The following is a 22,083-nucleotide window of genomic DNA, read 5'->3' on the forward strand; positions in this document are numbered from 1 at the left end:
CTAAAAGTTAATGAAATGAAATTATACATTATGGAGTTCCTCAGGTAGTTCAACAGCTCCCCAGCCACAGGGAATATCTGATAACATTTACAGGAGATACAACACACATTCATTTCCATAAATAAATAAAAATAACAAGAAAAGTGATGGTAGAGGGAAGAAAGGGGTAGCCAAAAGGGAACACACTAGCTAACAATCACTTATAGCTCTGCCTTATATCTATACTCCACTTACCCCATGGTATTTTCTCCTTTTAATAGACATACATACATGTATATACACATATATAAACAAATACATATATACACATGCACACATACCTTCGCACGCCGATCCAAAAATTCATATTTTTCCCTCAATACCAGGCTTTTCCAACAGTATGAGGTTTATCATTTAAATCATTAACATTACAAAAATGTCAGAATGATAGCAAAACACACCCCTTTCTATCATCATCATGTATCACTAAACCGAAAAAATTCAGTAATGGCTTCTCCAAAATATAGCATACAATCCATAACTATTTTGTGGGACATAGCGCACGTAAGATTCTGATATTTTCTTTTCCCAGGTCTTAAATGCATCTTGAAAATGGATACATTATGTGTTTCCCTGCTTGTTTTTACAACAACAACAACAACAAAATACGGCTAACAACTGGTTTGGTGAACACCAAGCCAAGAAACAAACAGGTACTATTTAATTAAGCTGAGCTGCTACGTTGTTTAAATGATTTTGCAGTGGAAATTTATCTTTTGTTTGTAGGAGTTGCCTTACTAATGAAGCAGATTGATCTTTGACCAATATAGATACTGATTCTTCCTCTGTATTTCTTCAAGATATTAAGTATGTAATGGGGTTTCTTGGTGTGTGCTTTAGTCTACTTAACAATATAAATAACATTCAGCAGCAAGTATTTCCTACCTCCTTCAGCTCCTTCACCACCTTCAACTCCTTTGAAGTTATTCATGTCTGTACTTTAAACAATTTCTGATAATCAAGTAGTGCAACACAGATGTTCCTTGCAGAACAGCCTAAAACTGGAACTACACAAAAGAAGATAGCAATAGCCATTTACAGGAACAAATTGCAATAAATCATTCATTGGGCTAAAAAACATATTGAAAAGGTCATAACTGTCAGCTATCCCAATTTTGAATCCGACCACTGCAACTGCCAGAATTTTCATTTACTGCTCGGGAATTACAATGCTGTCAAAGCAAAGCCAAATATCTTCTTTGTGATCAAGGAGCATCTGGCCCTATTCAGCTTTAAATCAAATGCTACTTATTTTAAATTCAATTAGCAAGCTTGGGTTTGGAGGTTTGGGGTTTTTGGGTGTTGGGGTTTGTTTGTTTTTTTTTTTCTCCTTTCCTTTTTTTCTGAAACACGGTTTTAGCAGCTATTTAGAGAGAAATTCTGCTGTGACCAAGTCAACACAGTTAAGGAAAAATATGCAAGCAAGCTAACTTGCATGAGTACATATGCTTATTACTATACTTCTACTATAGGCTCATCTTCAACAGACTTAAGAATCAAGCCCCTGAAAGTTGAGATATACATTTAAAGTGACCAAAAGATTAAACATGTTTCTGGAATCCATGAGAGAAGGTAGAAGCAGCAATCACTTGGAATCTTGAGTGTTATATTCAGTCTCTCCTGATGAAATCTGGCTGAGCCGTTTGCTTGATCCCCACAGCTTTCGGGAAAGCTGACCTGAGCGCATCTGTTTAAAAGTAATTCAGAGAAACAAAAGGAGGGGGAAGGGATAAGGTGGATAAATTAAAAAGGAATTCAGACACTGATTCTGGTGAAATGCAGACACTACAATGTACCTCATAAACAAAATTACACCAACAAAAATTATTTGAAAACAAACCAAAAGTTACACTTAGGGATGATTCTTGGGACTGACAAAAGACAACAGACAAACACTAATCAGTCTTCTCTGATTTTGCACAGTTAGAGGGATATTGCCAAGTAATGCGCACTTAATACTTAACCTACTTCAAAAGGCTTAGAAACAGTGTTTAGATTGCTATTTTGATAGGAAGGAAAAAAAAGAGATGAATGTCAAGCAAAAATGAACCAAATTAGAAGAAAGGACATTTTATTTTAGAGATTTCAAACAGAAATTGCTAGAAGTGAAAAGGAAGAGATAACCAAAATGCAGGGCAGCAATGGCAGTATGAAGGAAAGAGAAAGCTTATCTCCTGGTGTCAAATTTATACAGTTTTCCAAAGATCCTGGGTGAAGTGCTCAGAGTAAAATTTAAACCAGAAATAATTCATACTGAATATTCCATAAGTAAAGACAGATAACAAGCAACCAGAGGCCATATTAAATCCAGCATCTGGTAGGTCTGCAATCTGACAACCATTTGTAAGAAACTGTTTTACTCCTGAAGTACAAGGCTTATGATTGGCCAGTAGTGATCAGCCTGGCAGCTGATTACTTTATGAAATCCCTTACAGTTTAATAACAGGATGCATGTCTTAACAGCACAAGTTTGAGAACAGTTCTCAGCAGTTAGTACTACAAATTAAGCATGCTTAAGAACTGTATCATCACAGCAGCAGTGTTCTAGAAAAGGCACAGTGCTGACAGGGATTATCATTAACAGGTGACAATCCCCCAGACTTCTGCAACATCCCAAACAGCTAAGTAATTGTTAAAAATACAAAATCATTTATGATACTTCACTTCATACTGGATACTGTCAATGCAGAAACACTAAAGGCCAATCTTAATACCAAGCAGCATTTCACTTTATGCACAATAAAGAGGGTCGGGCTCTCCTTTTACCCTAAGGATCAGTATCACCACTGAAAGCCAGAACTACAACACTGTCTTCTGTGTAAGGATGAAATTCTAGTAATTAATATATTCCTTCCAAACCACAAATAAATCAATCAACAAATAAATACCCCACATACACACACTTTTCAAATATATTGATTGACACCATCATAGAAAACTAGAAAATCTGGGACATAATGTTGTTCCTTATATGTTTGTGTTTTTTAAAAAAACCTATTCACATGGATAATAAGCTTGCAGATAATCTGAATTATAAACAGAAAATCCTGAAAAAACAAGTCACTGGAAAGCCTCTACATTCATAAAAGGAATCCAGTCTTTGAAACAACACTTTCTCCATAGTTAGAAAAATAGATGTGATTAAGAACTGGGAAAAAAGAAAACTAAAAGCCTTCAAGTCTAATGAGATGCATAAATTTCAGCCTACAAAAGATCTTTTCTATGGAATAGGAAGCTTAGAAATGTCAGTGACTTTAAAACTGCTGTTACAAACATATGTTTAACCACATCATAAGCAGCTCTTTGTCAATTCTACAGTAGGAAAAAGCTGTCCAACTGGAAGTCAGTGGAAACGTCCTCTCCCCATCTGCTGCAAGCAAAATCAGACTACCATTGTGCGAAGCCTGTTTCAAGTATTAAACTATGTATCTCCTAGCTAAAACATTTTAAAATACTGGCAAATAAAGTTGCTCTGTTTTCACAATTAAAATTAAATTAAGACACACTTTTCTGGCATGTACTAAAGGTCATGCAAAAGTGATAATCACATTTTCAAATAAATACACTGCAGCACAATGGAGATCGGGTTATAAAGAGAAGCAGGTTTAAGCTAACTCAAGTACTTTGAAAGTCATGACAAGAAGTACTTAAAGCAAAACCTATGTTTTGCACAAGAAAAATTGGGCATAGCTATTTGACAGATGGATGCTCTGTATTTGATATTGCATATGCAGTACCAACAAGTTTATATTCACCATATGGAGCACAGAGCATACTGGGAACCTACACAAGTGATTCTTTGTGCATTGCCATTAGCGACTCTTAACAGAAAGGAGTAATATTTTTTCCCCAATGTCAGTCAATGCATATTAAAAGATATCTGACATAAACCATAAAAAATAAAGAAAGTAGCTTGCTCTCTTTCATTTCCATTTTTCTTCTGGAAAATTATTTCATCAAGAAGTGGCTGACAACACTATCACGTTCAGAAAAGGTTAGCTACTATGAGTTTGCTTATTCAGATGTGAGTGATAAAGTCTAGAAGTTAGTCCAGCTGAGCTTCCCATCTGCGATCCCTATATACATTTGATTCTTAATGAGAAATTTCAGTAGAGCAGTCTCAAGAGTTATTTCTTTCCCACTGAAAACTGAAACTTGCTCTTAAATTTACCCTGCCATAGAGGAGACCTCTTGCTCAACTGGAAAGCAGAAATAAGTGAACTTCCCACTGTTCGGTAGAAAAAGTTCTTGATGGCGGGTTTTACCTCTGCTGGCTTGCCAACACCAACGATAATCAACTTGCCGTCCTCCAAGCCAACAAGGATGTGGCTATACTCTTTGGTGACAGAAATGCAATGAATTGGCAGTCGCATGGCTAAGGGGGAGATGCTCAGACTCAAGCTGAAATGAACAAAAACCACACAGAGAAAGCACATCATGTATTTGTTTGCACATACTGCAAAGAATCACACTGCAGTTGAAATTGCCGTTCACAGGATGCACAATCAAACACAGTTTCTTAAGGATCCAGTCTGCAATTTCAATTATTGTAAACTCCTAAGGAACGATCTAATTGTACCCCAGAATAGACCTCCAATAACAAGAAAAGGCATGGATGGATAAGTCAGCAAATTAAGACATTTTCACTGAAGAACAGTAACATTAGTCCCACAACTGCCTAAGTGACAAAGATCACTCCCATTCTGAGGAGCAATGGAGCTCTACAGAGTGTGGCAGTAAGTGGCATTTAAAACTCAGTGCAGAACTACATGAGGCTTGATCCTGCAGTTGTTGAGCTCCCAGTGACTAATCAGACATGGGGACAATCACAGCTTGTAGATGCCAGACACAGCTCTTCCTAAATTCTGTCAGTTCTAGGTGTATAATTGGGATAAATGCCTGGGAAGAAAGGGGCCTGCTACAACCTCTCATTTTTCTTTTCTCTCTATCTTAGTTCCCCCCAAAAGAGTTTTTTCAGCAACACAGAAAAAAGCAACGGCTACCACCTACAGCACCAAGCAAAGTCCACGTTACACAGGCATTTCTCAATAAGCCTTTATATTTGCACCTCAATAATAAACTACTGATGGTGATACATTACCTGTAGAGATCCCGTATGGAAAGAAATCCCTGTAAGCTGCCCATCACGATATACTCGCCAGTCACACACATGTCTGACACTTCCTCCTTCAGAGTCTCAGAACCCAGATATTTTCCATTGACAGAATAGAGATGTAACGCATTCTTATCCTGAATAGACCAAAAATAAATCTGTCACAGAGGACTGACTGGATTAAGAGTGTATTATTTGTATCTTCAGCTCATTAACAGGAGCTAACTTGGGCAATAACCCACAGATAGTATTGCTGACAACAGTTTCCTTGTTGAATGATACAAAAGTAGCAAGCCTATATGCAATGTGTATGTATACCACGTCCTGTATGGAAATTTTTGAAGTTATTCCTCATTACCTCTTGATGTAACATGGTAATGTCTTACCTATCCTTCTAATCAATTTCAAATTTTTTGGAAACAACTATGGATCTAACAGACAGGTCCCTATTTTATAAGAGTTTTTGTCAAGGAAGAAGAAAGGAAGAGAACACTTTTATTTTCAGTCCTGCTGCCACCCTCCCTCTCCACTACCCCAAATTGAAAAGCAGAAGGAAATAGGTGTATTTCCACAGAGCTAGATCTAGAAAGCATTTTCTGGACAAGGCAAACAATTCTTGATGGATTAAAGATGCAGCTAACACAACCATCTTAAGTTCTTCCAGCCTGACAATACCTTGGTCTCTTCTCTCCCCATTTTCCCAATGCAACTAGCATGCCTACATCCAATAACTTTGTCTTCCAAGAAATTTCTTACGCTCATAGAAATCATAACAGCTCTACCCTCATTAAAGCAACTACACAGCTACTCAATAGACAGAATAAGCTACACTGGGAACCTTACAGCTATATCTCTCCAATCAAAAAATATGAAACATCAGCGTAGGCACTGGGCACCTTGCACCCAGCACTTACTGCTCCCCTTATAAGCCTCTGTTTCTGTGCACAGTGGAAATTTTTTGCCCTAGTTTTCCATTTCAAAGCAGCTCTCCCAGGAAGATTCATTAGCACATGCTGGGGCATCTTCCTTGCAGGTGTTTGGAGATTTTCATGAAACTTACAGGAGCACATGTCTGTGATTTATGTTTTAATCAAGTTTCACTCACATTGGCTAGCAAAATAAAAAAAATAAGGGAACAGACACAGCATGCTCAAAAAGCCTCATTACTTTGGGAAATAAGGGTAAAGTTAAGTACATTTATGATTAAAGTCTTCAGCAAAAGAAACAGAGGTATGCCATGAACCTAAGTACCTTAAGAGTAGTCTTTCCTTCTATGCTGGTGTGGATAACTATATGGCCTTCCCAGGACACAGCCAGATTGGGAACAGTCAGCAGGAGAGAACTCTCACAAGGTGGTCGCAAAGTCCTTACGTACTGACCTTTCCGAATAGTGCGGACAATAACAGTCCCATCCTGCAGCAACCAAATTTAGGTAAGTTGTTACTCAGCAGGTAAGTTACCGCAACACACAGAAAGAGTATTTAAATACAGAGGGAATATTTTGAAAGCACTTAAATCCTTAACTGGAGATCAAGACTCCTGAGCACTAGGAACTCTACACAAAGCAGCCTTCCCCTCAAGGCCATGTACTATAGGCATATGAAAAAACAAATGCAAACAGGGCAAGGGGGGAAGGATAGGCAGCAAATCAGCCATTTCATAGGTCACATTTATGGGTAGGCATTATGTGCAGTAGAGTCAAAGTTCAGAAGCCTGCCAGTGTAGTACAGTAAGGTAGAGCATGAGTAAGCTGCACAGAACCTTCAAGGTTGAGGAAGCAGAGAAGAAACTGTCACAGAATCGTTTCTATGAGAAGCTTAAGATCTCCAAATGAAGTCCACACACATTAAAGCTCATCTGTGCAGAATAACACAACATAGTAGCTGAGGCTTATGCTGTGCAGAGCAGTTTGAGACAGCCTGATTTAAGCAGGCAGCAAAGGAGATAGCACATATGTTCTTGATGCGTAAGGCTGAAGAAAAAAAAAAAATCACTGAATAGTCACATTTTTTGTATTATTCTTAATCAACTTCAAACATGCTCTATGGTTTGAGTAAAGAAGAGGCAAAGAAGGGAAAAGTATGAGGATGCTTACCCTGGATCCTGACACTGCCATATCCAGTTCAGTGCTGATGCCAACACTCGAAACTTCATCAGTATGCCCATAAAGGATCTGTAATGGCTTAGGTGCTAGGCCTACAGGCACTCCTCCCTGAGAGTAACAAAAAGCGCAATGACACATTCTCTTGCAGCTGAAGGACAAACAAAAAATAAGTTTCTGGTATCTTCAGTATCAGTTGTGCGAGATGTATATTTGACAGGCCAAAACCAAAGGCATAACTCACCCATTCCAATTTCAATTTATTGCCTTTTATGTCAGCAGCCCTATTTACTGAAATCACAAGAATGAATGAACACAGAGTAACTATGTGGATGTGAAAGATAGAGTTACTTAGCTGACTTGTTTCTATCCCTTCAGATGTCCCGGTGTGCAAGGCCCACAGTGAGCAGTCCTAACAGGAGTTCTTCACCCACCCACTTTCTTCACCTGTGTATCTGGGCTTGTTCAGTTCTTACAGTTTACCCTGGAATTAAGCACTGTCTTCACAGCCGAGCTTAAAGAAGCTGAAAGCTATTTTGCTTAACATTGCAGCAACTCTGTTCCATTTTCTAAGGAAAAGTAAGGAAATAATCCTTCTCAGTGACTACCAGTAGTATGATATGCAAAGGAAATCTTGCAATAATGCTCATTAAAAATAGTCATTTTCCCCACATGACTGCAGGGTGTCGAAATTATTTAGGACTTTTGTTCCAGTGAGTGTACTGTCATCATACACAGACTTATTCTCAAACCAGTTCTAAGGCAAGACCTGTGCTTAGAAAGAAGGTACAGTAAATAGTTCTGCAGAGGACACTCTATTCTCATTTCTGTGATAGAAATTTGACTGCCAGGCAAGCCCTGAAAGCCTGAAGCATGCAGGAATGCAGAAGAAGTGTCAAAACACAGAGCTGGGAAAGAAGGTGACAATGCAGAGCAGACAAGTGGAGCAGAACTGACAGTATGCAGTCCATTGCTGCCACTTTGTAAAGACCAAGATAAAACTCTCACAAGAAGAATTTACAATACATATAACATCATTTATACATACATTAAATAAAAAATACATTCAAAATCTTAAGAAAAAGCAATTCTAAACAAAGATGATCTCCAGAGGATGACTTATTTAACTCACACTGAAAAGACAAATAAACTAAAAATTTCCCAACATTTATCCTCACTGGAGAAAAAAAAAATACTGTTGTGAGCAGTGAGGTCTCACATTTTTAACCATGCACCACTAGGACAAAGTACTACTTGAAAGAATTATAAATGCTCCCACCATCATGACAGCTTCCACAAACACACATGCAGTTATGCACCGCTGTACTGGTTTAATGTGCTGACTTTAGTTCAATGACAAGAACAAGGTAACCTGACCAGATGTACTGTCCATAACATGACGGCTCCCCCCCCGCAGTTAATCCTACTTGTATATCTGTAACGCAGCAATCAAAAATGAACATTTAAAATGCATAACAACTGAAATGGCCTCATATTTTGAGTGTAAGTACACACATGCATCACACAACAACTTTCGTTGTGTGAAAGCACAAGACCAATATTAAAGAATTCTAAAACGCCAGCGTAAATCCAGGTAACAGACTAGTGCTGTCTTTGCTAACTCCTAGTGTAGTCATCAATACTTCCCACAGAGGAAATGCAATGCTAAAATGCAACTACTGGAGTGAACAGCAGCCTAGAAATGTAAAAATCCTCAACTATAAGCATTGTTCTGACTAATTGCAGTAGTCTCAAGCAACGTCTCTCTTCTTCCATTCTTCCATCTGTACAATGTGGGATAATATTTGTCCATCCTGAAAACAACCTATGAAATCTTTAAGAGTGCCTCTAAAATACTGTACTTCAGCCATATAGTAACTAATGTGTACGGTGAGTATTTCAAACACACAAGACAATGGGAATAACAAAGTTACTAAGCTGATCAATTTTAGTGGACTATCTTCCCTGCAAACCTGAAAGAAAAATCAATAAACCATCATAGCAAAACAGATAAGCACAAAAAAGCATTCAGAAACTGCTTCTCAGAGTATGCCTAAATAACCTACCTGCTGAGCTATTTGCCATATCATACAGGTAGTATCTCTGGAGCCTGAAATTAAATGAATTCCACAGTAGTCTATTGCCAAGCAGGTCACAATATCTAGACAAAGGAAAGAAAACGGGCAGTTATCACATAGATATTTAAGACTAATTTCCAACAGAGTGACAATGTGCATGCAACATGTCAACAATGCATCCTGATTTGCAGTCAGCATGAAATGTTCCACTGTGATAAGGGCTGATGAGACTGTATTAAAGAATGAAGTCGTACAGCCAGGAGTACCAACCTGACTTAATCAGCTTTGCTACCTAAAAAAGAGCAGTCAAGCCTGATTTTGAAACTACATTAAACCATCACTACAATGACTAAAAAGCTATGCTCAAGTATTTACGTATAATCGCGGTTCAGGTATTCTTCTGTTCTTACGCTGCTATTCCTTTAAAGCTGGTATGCTTGTCTGCCCAAGCACAGTGGCTATAATTCTTTCCCAAAAGACCAAACGTCAAGGTACAATGCGTAAAACCTTTCATTTCACAATATAAAGAGTTACTAACCCATGTGCCTGATGTGCTGTCCAATCAGCTTGCCTTTTGTAAGAGATGTCACTCTAATGCTATTGTCCCAGTGTCCTCCACTAAAGAGCAGTTTTGCATCATGGGATACTGCAAACAACTTAGAGGTGATCTCCAGCCCCGGTGCAAAAGGACCACTCATGTTGCGTTGTGTTCTGTAGGCAAATGACGAGCAGTTAAGAGGAACCTTAGTTCAAATCAATGTACTTTGCACTTCCTATATCCTTAAAAATTAATAAAAAATTCCATCTATAGAAGAGGCTATATCTAAAAAAAAAAAAAAAAAAAAAAAAAAGGTGAAATTCTGTCCTCCTGATATCCATGGCAAAACTCTCACTGCCATCAGCAAGATTTCACCTTAGATCTTTTCAGTCTTTTATCTGATTTGATTCTGTATGGGTAACTCATGTCCCTGCTAAGTATTGTAACATTAAAGAAAAAAAAGGAATCTTCTAAAAACCAAAGAAACAAACCTACCACATATACTTGCACTATAGTGTAAGAAAGCATGAAGACTGCCCATCTCAGATTCCAAGATGAGTTTTTATGATTGATAATTAGGAACAAAATTAGAAGTAGCTCTAAGAATGAAGAACCTTGAAATGCCACTTACATAACTCTTTACCAGAACAGTATTACAGACGGAAGGTAATATTATTGAACATCAGAAGATGCATTGTTAGGTGAAAACTCAGCCAATGAAAAATAGTACAATCCACTGACTGTTGAACAATTACTGTATTTTATTACTGTAGATGCATTCATCTGCACCTCTCCTCATCATTTGCTTACTTGGGATTTGTCACTGTGGTATCTCTGATGAATGTAAAATAGTTGGAGATATTTTTATCATAAGGTAGCCAACCATGAGTTCCAATAATGCAGTTCAGACTTGCCGTTACCTAAAAAAGTTTGATACAAAAATCAGTGACAACCAGAGGCATATTTTCTGCTTGCCTTTGATGGTAGTGGTGCTTGCATAAAATCCAACATAGACTTCTTGAGAACTGACCACAAAGAAAAAAAAGCACACACACCCCTCCCCCCACAAATTAAAAAAAAAAAAATCCAGCTCAGATGAATTAATCCACATGTGGTACATATTACCAAGTTAGAATAGTGTAAGTTCTAGATAGGTCAGAGAAGTTGAATGGGGGGGCCAGGGTGGGGAGGAGATAAAACCCAGAAACCTCAGCCATCCAGCCCCTCTCACACATTTAATGACAATTCAGTCATTTAGTTTAAGCTGCTTCTTCTCTTCTTTGAAATAGTTATCATTAATAGTTCTATTTCTGAGAAAGTAAGAATCTAAATATTCGAGGGTTTTTTCATCAGATATTTAGAAAAAACACAATGAGAATTTTAGATGTGTCCAAATTCCAAATGACATATGCACATACCACATTAAGCCAGGACAATAAGTTTGACCTACAAAATAGGAATATTGGAAAAGAATATTCTTTCTTGCAAAACATAGGTTTTATTGCACAGGGGCCAGTATGCAGACCATATATACACATGTAAATACAAAAACACTCTCCTCTTTCCATCATTTGGCCATCTACCATAGTACCAGCACCTGTATTAGTCAGTGCAAAAGTTAATTTTAGGAATAGTGCAGGCCTTAGGAGGGTGCATACACCACATACAGTATAGTTTAATATATGGGCTGGAAAGTAATGATAAACATAATGATGCCATTAATAACAATCCTGTAATTTTAAAGCTGGGCGGCATTGCATTAGGAAATTGATTGCTACCATGGAAGTGGATCAAGTGGGCAACTTACAATACATCTCACTACAACTTACACTCGTGCCTCATCAGCTCTTAAATGCCATTCAACAAATCAGCCTGACTTCTCTTCAGAAGACAAATATTTAACTTATAGCTGACATTCATTATAGGTTGAAGGAACACATTTGAACAAGAACAGTTAAGAAGTGCTTCTCTACAAGCTGTACGAAAAAAATACACTAATTTGACTGTTTGCGGTCCAAGAACAGTATTGACACATGCAACTCACCAAGATCTCTGGGCTTCCCTGAGAAATAAAGGAACGTGACTGATTCCTGGGGACAACAGCTTTGACAATGGGCACACCATCACTGATTCCCTAAGAGAAAGGACATGTTTTTGGTCTGATTATATCCAAGAGCTAAATGACAAATCTAGAACCTGTAAAGAATAAACCCAAGGTCTTTGGAATCAATGTCAGATCTGTACAGTACTCTAAGGCACTGGTACACACATATTCAGTTCACGCAGGTATGCTTTGTCACAAACACCAGAAATGAAACCCCGTCTCTTGTCTTGAATCAGTGAGTTTAGCTACCAAGTTCAGTGAGTCCTCAGACGCCACCAGTGATGTTCTTAGCTTTCTTGGTGTGGTGGCTAACTTAATACTCAAACAACACCCACACAAGTGGCCAGCAGATACAAATTTACGTGATTCAACCTCTGTGAAGCTAACTAAAAAGACAGAGCTCATTTTATACAGAAATATTATAAAGAAATATTTTCTTTAAATAGGAAGCAAGTTTATTTTCATCTAGGTTGTAACCTTTTGTTTCAAGTACATCAGAAGTTTCAGATTAGACTTTAAACAGTTTCAAGTAACACATCTACCTCTATGAAGAACGACTTCAGTTCAGTGAGGTGTTGGAAGAGATTCAAAGTAGAGGTATCACTTTTAGTTAGTCTTTGCACTACCTCTTCTGCTGACAGCCTTTGCGGATGGGGCTCCTAGGAGACAATATTTGAAGGAGTATCAAATTAGACAAATTTATCAACTTGTTCAAGTCACATAAGATACTCAGAATCTTATCGGCAATCAATGGGAAAACAGCCTCTTAAGCACCCAATTTCCCTTCTTAAAGTAAATTAATTTCTTTTGAAAATGGTATGCTAAATTTCCATCAGTGTGACCTTTATAAATGGTAAAACGGCAAAGACTTAAAATTCCTGAAATTACTTATCTTTTCATTTTTTCGTAAGTCCTTTGTAACTCAGTTGGATTTAACCACAAAGGTCTGACTGAGAGGGAACACAGAGCATTACCTTTAACAGCTGACAGGGAGTTTGCCCAAAATTGTTTATCATCCCTTCTAAAGCCTTCCTTTCTTTCTCATCTGTTAAAGCATCCAAATCCACAGCCCCTGCATCACAAGCAGAATGATGAAGCGTAGAAAAAAGGAAAAAGAACATAATCCAAACAACTTATTGAGAACCAATATGGTCAACAAGTGTTGCAAAACTTAAATTAATTGCAGCATGATCACACTTTACCACAGAAAAGCCCCCAAACAATGCCTCCATATAAAACCCAATCTGAAAACTCCACTCTGCATGTGGAATTTTAAGTATATCTGTAAGTGCAAGAATTGCAGGCTTTTGTCTTATCAAATGAATTTAATATATTTCATGCATGCAATAAGTTGCACACAAAAGCAACCCAAAATTCACCTTTGGAATTAACAGACTAACATTTGTCTTCAATATTTGTTGTTTTTAAGCAACTTGCCTTGATTCCTAAGCCACAAGAAACCTCTTCCCACAAATGCTTTTAAGCAAGCAAATAAGAAACTAACAAAACCCCCCAAGCACTTTTAGAAACAAAATACAAGCAACTGGAACAGCCCCCCCTTTAAAAAAAAATTATTAACATTTCAGGTTCACAAATTCTGACTGAACCATCAAATATTCTGGTTATTTGATGATAAATTACAAGTTACGCTGCCATATTTCATTTATAATTCTGTTCCCTTACCATATGCTACTGTACGGTGTGCTCACAAATCAAATGTTTTCTAATACTGAAAACCCACAAGTCTGATGACAATGACAAGAGAGCATACTGCTTTGTACCTTCATAAGTACAATAATAGAACACATTGAGCGCTTCCACTGCAGCTGGTCCCCTCTGCTTGTAGCCAAAAATCAAATCTATCCATTCATGAAGATGAGCAGAAACATACTCAGATTCCTAGAAGGAAAAAATGCTCTTGTAAGAATAATAAAAGTACTGCTCCCCTCTTGAAGTATTTACTATTTTCTGTGAAAGAGATTTAATTCCTAAACTAAGAGTATCCACAAACTAGGTATATACCAATGCATAGGGCAGAAGCACAAGAATATCCATGTGTGTTAAGGGCAGTAACTGCCAGGCAAGAGGGTAAATTAATTCAGCGAAGCAGTACATCTAGACTACTGAAATGCAACCATGCAAGGGAAGGTAAGCTGCTAGTTCCCTAGTACCATACAGAATAATCTATAAGAAGCAAGGGAAGCCTTATCACCTAAACCCACCTAATTCTGCATTTTATCTCCTGGGGCAGCAAACATGCAAATGATTAGTATCTTCAGGCTCTTTCCTTTTTTCTTTTGAGCATTTTATTGACATGCACAGTGCTTTTAACTGAAAGTTCTAATGGTACTTGTAAGTCAAATGCAACCACAACTCTAGTTCGAATGCAGTCTCAGTATTTTACACTTAAGCCACAGTGACAATGTGTAGGCATACTTTCTTTATCATTACTTCACATATATAAGCATCATCTTACCAGAGCCTTCCTGTGTTTATAAATGAAGTCTTCTGGGGAGTGGGCCCATTTGGGGAGAACAACATCATTTACCACCTCTTTGGATATCTGAAGCTGACCTAAGTTAAAACCTAGTGAATAATTTAGAGAATTTTAAGAGTTACTACAATATTTCAAATATCTTGATTTTTCAATAAAGATTAAAAAGCATTCTTTTCTCAGTGCAAGGGAAGGATATTGAAAAATCCTTAATGTAAATCTCCAGTAACCCTACCACTGCCATAGGAAGCTAAGTTCTGCTCTGAATGTTTAAAATGTTAAATGACAGAGGATAACAGTTGTCCAAAGCACCTAAATGACTTTGAAGCTGAAGTCCCAACCTTGAAAGCAGCATTAATCATTTACACACCTATCTGTAAACATATCTGCATTTGCTTTGTTTCACCAGGATTAAGAGTCCAAAACATTTCAATGAGGTAATTTATAAGAATGAATTTACTTATAGGTTTAAGTGATTGTAGAATCAAGGCTTTCAAGATGTCTTAAATCCCACCAGCTTTCATTAGAACAACTCTAAATACTAAATAACTTTTGAAAGCATGACTTGGCTGTTTCCAATTTTTATAACTTGGAAGTCTAGTAGATTGTAGCTAGCAGACTAAATTAGCAGCAGGACAAACATACAAATCCATTTCTAAATTGTCTAATAGGTAAAGAAAGAATTCCCTATGTAATAAATGTGAGTTAAAAAATAGCTAGGACTCTCATATCAGAATGCAAGATGCTGTCTTTTCAATCAGCATTATATATGAGTGTAAACAGCTTTTTTTTTTTCTTCCTTCTGACGGGTACTGAAACCTTACATGGCTCTAAAATCAGGTGACAACACTGCATTGGAAGATAACAGTATAAGCAGAAAATATGCTGCTTACCTAGAACAAACAAAAGCAGTCACATGTTCGAAGATGTCCAGACTCTATCACCCAATGAACCCAGTAAAAAGAATACTAATTAATCTGTATTAACTTTTGCTAACTATTTAATCAGTATTAACTATTGCTAACTTTTTCAAAACATCCAAATGAGCATCTCTGGTACTTTACATTAGGTAAACAACACTATTTTTAGCCATCCTTAAGCCCCCAGTCTGAATTTTACAAACGTTTAGGCTGCTGCTTAACACAACTGGTGTCTTCATTAAACGGTTTGAAGCCAGCATGATGATTAAAATAATTTCTACAAGCACGCTATAAAGGTTAAATAAGAAGTGTTCCACAGCATTCACAAATGGTTGTAACAATTCTTTTCTGAAGAATACAAGAACAGTTTTGTGAAGAACATAAGAACAGTTTTCTATGAGAACATTTTGAGCAGTCAGTTTACCATTTTGATTCTCCAGGAACTCTGGGAAGTAGAAGAACTCTGGGATAAGTTCCTTGACATCATTGGGGTTGTCCATGAGTGTCTGCCAGGTAGCAGGAATAGAGTGGAACTGCCTGTCAGCACAGTCGAATCTGTGGATCAGAAAACTCAGGTTAGACTTTGATCATTCCCTCCGTAAAATGATAAGGAAGAAAAATAAAGGTGCTGCTTCTTTGCTCACAGCATACCTGCCACTTTGCAGTTGGATATGAAGTGTTGTGAAAGGTTCTACCCGAATGAGGTAATGCATGACACCAGCAGCATTTGAGTAATGTGTCCCATAGTGAAATTTGTCAATTATCCCAAGGGGATCCTCAAAATTCTCGTATCTAAAAAAAATAAATCTTTATAAATACAACTGAGCACTACAACTGATTTACATGTGGATTATGCTTATTGGAGGCAAGGATTCAAAAGAAACGATCACAGCAATCTATGAGAGAAAAATACATCAAGTTCTATTAAACAGGAGGATTCCAATTTTGACTTAGAAAGTCCCTAAGCAAAAGACTGATGAAAGACAGAAACGCACACTGCATGAAGCCTTCGCATACCTGTTCTTATACTCCACCCTAGGCATTTACTATCACCTGTCAGAAACTGGATAAAGGGCAAGACAGGCGTGATTTAGCATGACTTTATACAACAGATAAAAATCCCCACATCACTAAGCTGAATATTTATTATTGAAGGGACTTGCGACAGTTTCCTGCAAGATTAAAAAAAAAATAAATAAAAAAAAAAGAGTGTGTGTGTGAGACTGTGTCAGGATGCAGAAACGAGATTTATTTAATACTCAGGCCCATTTCCTTTTTTACTGGCAAACTCACTCTACAGTACTATACCACCATCTGGCTGATATATTCCTCAGTGTCACAAGGCTAGTAAGAGAAATTATAGTTAAACATACTGCTAGAGAACAAATTCCATTACAGTCAGGGATAGAGCTTAATCATTCAAAGAAAATTCTCCATGCTCCAAGTTTTCAGAAGAAAGCTGGTTTTGGAAGAAGCCTGACAAGTGCAATCTGGCGTGATAGCACACTCACTCCCCACACTAGCAAAAAAGGAAGGATTGCTACGCTGATGTGTGGGTGTAAGTACTTGTCATTCCTACCTACAGAGGAGTTGCTGGAAGTCACAGAGTTATATTTTATTTCAAAGATAATAATCTATGATTGAAAAAAGAGCAGGAAGCACAGATTTAGGATCAATGCTACCTCTCAGCACAAGCAGCTCAACCCATCAGTATGATTTCACATTCCTTATCTTGAAGCAGACATGAGACACAGTATGTCTCTTCAAGCTGCTGGGCCATTAAATTAAGTGTTTCTATAGCCTTTCAGTTTTTCATCTCCACATCTGAGAAACAATTGAAAATTTACAACAGTAAGTTCTGTCATTCAGTGCCATATAAACTAACTAATCTGAATGCAGCAGAAACAACAAATCAACAACCTTTGCAAGTGCATCTGTGATGTTATAAAACTAGCTTTTAAAAATTTCACTGTCACCACTTTATTTTTAAAATGTGTTATTAGCCTGGAGGCCCAGAAAAGACATAGAAATATAACAGTGTTCAAACACATACTTCTCTTTCACAGCCTTAGCGTTCTTTTCATTTACCACCCCTATGGGTTTGGACAGATCCCTAAAGACCGCAGGATTATTCAGATCCAGTTCTTCTGAAGTATAATCTCGTAAAATCCAGGGGAACTAAAAAAAGCGTCAAAAATAAAATTGAAATTAAAAATCCATCATTCAAAATAGGAAAAAAATACATACCTTTGGCAAAAATTTTAAAATTATTTTAATTACCACAGGGTATTGAGCAAGGTCATTGTAAGTTCTTCCTGCCATTGTGTTCAGCTGAATAAGGTAGTCAAAGTTGGTTATTTCTCTATTCACCCATTTCTGAAGGACAAAAAGATACAATGCAAGTCACTATACCAAAGATACCACTATTGTAAATTACATGTCTTGTCAGTATTTATCTGCCAGAGGATAGTAGTGGAACAAGACCGTAAGAATGGTATGAAAGTCCAAATTTAATTCCTCCTAATAAAGTTCATTTTCCCTTTGATTCAGTGACTGTGCTGCCTGTATTTAATTGAAATCATGTCCGTGATTAACGCCAGTACTGTTTTAAATACAGAGCAACAGAAAACTAGCAGCGTCAGAATAAAAAAAGAAGAAAAACAGAAATGAAAGAAACAGAAAGAAGGCAGGTAAACAGGTCCTGAGAAAAAGGGGAACAGAACTTTGAAATCCATTAGAGTTCCAAGGTCAAAATTTATTTATAAATTGTTCATTTATAAATACATAAATTTATAAATGGTACAGGAATTTGTAAACTAACATTGTCCTTGCGCCTTTGCTCCATTATTATATTTCAAACCAAAGAACAGACAGGGCTGTATTCAGAAGGGCTCAATATCTGTCTGTATGGTGATGGAGACATTTCATTGCAGACAATATTTTCTCTACTTAAATATACAACATGATAGCTTTTATCATTAGGGAAAGAAAGTAAAAACAAAGTATTTCCAATATTTTCAAGGTCATTTGTAAAGCTTCCTCCCCTGAGAGAAAACAATAATTGTGTCACAAAGAGATGGAAGATAAATATATATTTACTGCATTTAAAAAATGTATCCATGTTTAGGGTAATACAGACATTTTGACATTTTCCTTTTATACCAATATTACTAATTCCCTTAATACCATATTTCCTGCTTAATCTTCACAGGGGTTTTGTTGAAAGTCCCATCATGGAAAGGTAGCAGGGAAAAGTTATTTGCACACGTAGTGAAGGAAGTTCCAAAACATGCACTCAAGATCATGGACTAAACCCAGAAGCAAGCCTGCGACATGTTTTCCATTCTTGTTGGAACACATGTCATAATCACATCAACAGATCCTGGCTCTATCCACTGACTGTAAACACAAAACACAGCAATTCTAAAAATATGCATGTGAAAGTTCAGGGACCAGACTGAGTGTACAGCAGCTGGCAGTTGACATCTAAACACTGAGGAAAAAAAAGAAAAATCAGTAGTCCAGGACCTTCCAGGACTCCTTCAAGAACCAGAGGAATGCTCTAGACTGTTTATGCTGAAATCTCGTACCTGCATCAAACCTGAAGCTTTAAAAAGTTCCTGCGGAGATCTGGTCCCAGAAATATTTGGAGAACGCAGTGACAATAGTCGACTATATACTTTGTTTCGTACCTGTTAGAAAACAGCATTAATAAAAAAATTATTCTCGAGATTGAAGCTGACAAGTAAACAACTTCTCTGGTAATTAGAATGCGAAATAAATGGAACACAGTTACACTTCTAAACATTTCTACCTCTTGCTGCATAAAACATTTGGACATGGACGGATGTGACATTCTTCAGTTACAAGATACAAAGGCAACATATGTTATCAAGTGATTTTTTTTTTGTGTGTGTGTACGTAGATGCTACACAGAAAATCATTGCTCCCACAGAAGTCTTCTAGGAAATACTGCTGCTGTTCAAATAAAATTACAGCAATGTTTTTCCTACAAAACTATTGCAAAGATTTATTTACTTTAAAGAAAACCCAACATCTTATAGGAGCTATTCATAAACTGACCTAGTAGCATGTAACTCACCATAAATTCTGATATTTATCTTAGTCCCACATACAAAGGATCACTTACCTTATCCAGGCGAAAAAGCTCACTAAACCATGGAATATAGAAATATTAATCATTTCCAGTGTCATGGTAAAATAGAAAGTCTCCTTTACTTTGAAATTAATTTGCTCAGAATATTTAAAAAGATGTGTGGGCTTCAAGATATTTAGATTACTACTGATGTAATTTTAGTTGAATAATTGTTCGTTATCATAAAAGAGACAGGAAAAAGAAGAATCTTCTTTTATCCATCTTTTCACAATTAATCAGTTTTTAGATGCCAGACTGAGGTTTTCAGACTGCAGTCTAGTTTCCCATAATGGCTATATCTAGCAAACCTTTTGCTACTAGTGTTACAGTACTATGAAAGACACCAGACTCAAATTAGACATGATCGGTGAACTTAAACTTGACACTTGTGCTAATTATATAAATCAAGAAAATTTGGGAAACCCATACCTCCTTATTGAAGTTGAGGAAGTAATTGGTTTGATCTGTAAGGAAGATCTCCAAAGCTGACCTCCTCAGGTTGTACCGACGCAAATGTATCTCTCGAATTTGAGAAAGGTGCCATTTGAAATCAAAACCTACCCCTAGGAAGAGCACTTTGATTATTGACTTGGAATACATCAAAAACTTTTCATATAGACATAATGCAGTATCATTTCCAACCACCCCAGACTTATTCCTAGAAAAGGCAAATTTTATATGTGGCTTGATTAATCATTTTGCTAGGAAAATATTATCAACTTCATCTATTGTTCTGCTGAAAGAAAGAGGCAGCAGGAAATATCTGATGGAGTGTAGTTCTGATCAAAGACACATTAAAAATGTATTCTGTTGACAAAAAATATGAACCAAACCCTTTCTTAAACAGGCTTAAATAGAAGCTTTTATGTTTAGAATTCCCAAAAGGCCAACTTCTTGATATACTGTTTTTGAAAATTTTACCATTAGTAGTCAAACATTTCAGTTCACTGTTTTCATACTTGACTGTAGATATTCTATTAAAGTTCACTAAATTAATACAGATGATTAATGTTTACACACTGCTACTTTTTAATCATTACTTATTACTACTTTTTAATCAATGTATGAGTGAAACATTATTTGTCAGGGAGAACAGGGAGGTGCCATTCAAGCAGCAAATTAGAGGTAATGACTTTTTTTAGTCAACAAATGATTAATTTCTTTAATAAGTTAATTTTATAAGAAATACTAAGAATAGTGAATCAATTTAACAGCTCAGCAAGTACAGTTGCAGATTCTTGATTCTGAAGGGATTAGCCAGCTGCTGATCAAGTACAATATTAATTTTAAGTACAGATCCACAACTTGTCTCTTCACAATTAGTTTGACACTCATTCTCAAAAAAATCAAACTCAGCCTACTAAAAGCAGAATGCTGAACTGCACTGAAAAGAAAAGAGAGATTGATCGTCCTCACCTTCCTCTTTTTCAGTGCTACCATCAAAGAAATAGATGTGCTGGGTAGTGATCTCCAGCCTGCCAGGTATCACATCAATTACCGTAATGAGTTCACAGTCTTCAGACAACATCAGCTTTTCTTTCTGACTTTGCTCGTCCTTCTCATCCCTACAAAAATGTCACTAAGTGTTACAGGGTTGCATACATTATACAGTTGCTTAGGTACTTGGTAAGAGTACAGTTCAGAAAAGAATCAAATTTGAATAGCATTAAAAGTACAACATAAATGATTATATGAAGCTACTTCCATCAGCAGTCTTGGATGTTTCAGACTAGACTACCATACATCATTTCATAACATCGCTCGTCAGGCTTGATATTTCTGTCTCAGGCACAAGGGACTTTTCCTCCCTTGAAGCATCAAAAGATGAGGCTGCATTTCCCTTTCTTATTTAATTTCTAGGTGCTTAAATTATCTGGCCCAGAGCAGAGCTGAGTCCTGGTTCATGTGACTAAAGTTATCTTCAAAAGTATTTGAAGTAATGGTTGCTCAGAAGTATACAGATATGACACATCACAAGCAAGCATTTAATAACCTTTAAGGTACAAGGAAACGCATCAGTATCACTCAAAGAAGTGCCACATCTCTACTGGACTTCAACAGCACAGACACACATAGACGCATGCACAATACGACATGCCCAGTTACTGGAGTGAAGCATTTGCTATCTCCGCCTGCCCCACCCCCACCTTTTTTTTTTTTTTTTTTAAATTCACACAAGTGACATGAAGGAAGCACAGCAAGCCTTCTGTCTGGAATGCTCTTAAACACAGGGGAGACTCTAGCAGATTAATGCCAACCAAGCAAACATCCATGCTATGCAGCTGATGGTATAGGGAATGGCCCTGGCATTTATGGGCAAGAGCCAGTTCCAGTCTGGTCTATGCCCTTACAGGGAATATAGAGAATTATAGCCAATGTACATAGTAGAAAAGCCTCAACAATTTTGTAGCTTCATCTTCAGACCATGAGCAGTGAATCACTAACGGATCCTCACAAACATCTGCTCTGCCTTCTTTTCCCTGGGGCTCTTTATTATTGTCAACAATGAGACATAAGTCCAACAGCAACTTGTCTGCTGT

At 37.1% G+C, this 22,083-nt stretch overlaps 1 protein-coding gene across 11 annotated transcripts in view; it reads right to left on the bottom strand.

Moving 5' to 3' along the window:
* Nucleotides 1-385: 385 nt before the first annotated feature.
* NBEAL1 (neurobeachin like 1) overlaps nucleotides 386-22,083 on the bottom strand; it is an 89,754-nt gene continuing 68,056 nt past the window's right edge. For 6 of the 11 annotated variants that reach the window (XM_087733915.1, XM_087733919.1, XM_087733922.1 and 3 more), the window contains 20 exons: nucleotides 20,960-21,108; nucleotides 19,973-20,106; nucleotides 18,978-19,079; nucleotides 17,668-17,763; nucleotides 17,441-17,565; nucleotides 16,039-16,179; nucleotides 15,812-15,942; nucleotides 14,450-14,559; nucleotides 13,755-13,872; nucleotides 12,948-13,045; nucleotides 12,516-12,632; nucleotides 11,914-12,003; nucleotides 10,680-10,789; nucleotides 9,870-10,042; nucleotides 9,320-9,414; nucleotides 7,248-7,364; nucleotides 6,404-6,565; nucleotides 5,141-5,289; nucleotides 4,211-4,440; nucleotides 386-1,726 (listed from right to left, as the gene is read on the bottom strand). In XM_087733915.1, the coding sequence (XP_087590041.1) occupies nucleotides 1,650-1,726; nucleotides 4,211-4,440; nucleotides 5,141-5,289; nucleotides 6,404-6,565; nucleotides 7,248-7,364; nucleotides 9,320-9,414; nucleotides 9,870-10,042; nucleotides 10,680-10,789; nucleotides 11,914-12,003; nucleotides 12,516-12,632; nucleotides 12,948-13,045; nucleotides 13,755-13,872; nucleotides 14,450-14,559; nucleotides 15,812-15,942; nucleotides 16,039-16,179; nucleotides 17,441-17,565; nucleotides 17,668-17,763; nucleotides 18,978-19,079; nucleotides 19,973-20,106; nucleotides 20,960-21,108 (2,524 nt within the window). In that variant the 3' untranslated portion in view covers nucleotides 386-1,649. Of the gene's footprint in view, nucleotides 1,727-1,747; nucleotides 4,441-5,140; nucleotides 5,290-6,403; nucleotides 6,566-7,247; nucleotides 7,405-9,319; nucleotides 9,415-9,869; nucleotides 10,043-10,679; nucleotides 10,790-11,913; nucleotides 12,004-12,515; nucleotides 12,633-12,947; nucleotides 13,046-13,754; nucleotides 13,873-14,449; nucleotides 14,560-15,811; nucleotides 15,943-16,038; nucleotides 16,180-17,440; nucleotides 17,566-17,667; nucleotides 17,764-18,977; nucleotides 19,080-19,972; nucleotides 20,107-20,959; nucleotides 21,109-22,083 lie in introns of those variants that run through there. The other 5 variants (XM_087733921.1, XM_087733918.1, XM_087733917.1 and 2 more) reach the window with 4 other exon arrangements.

The sequence above is a fragment of the Nipponia nippon genome, unplaced genomic scaffold, assembly GCF_047370975.1.
Source record: "Nipponia nippon isolate SJK-2023a ecotype South Korea unplaced genomic scaffold, ASM4737097v1 scaffold_5, whole genome shotgun sequence".
Classification (NCBI taxonomy): Eukaryota; Metazoa; Chordata; class Aves; order Pelecaniformes; family Threskiornithidae; genus Nipponia; species Nipponia nippon.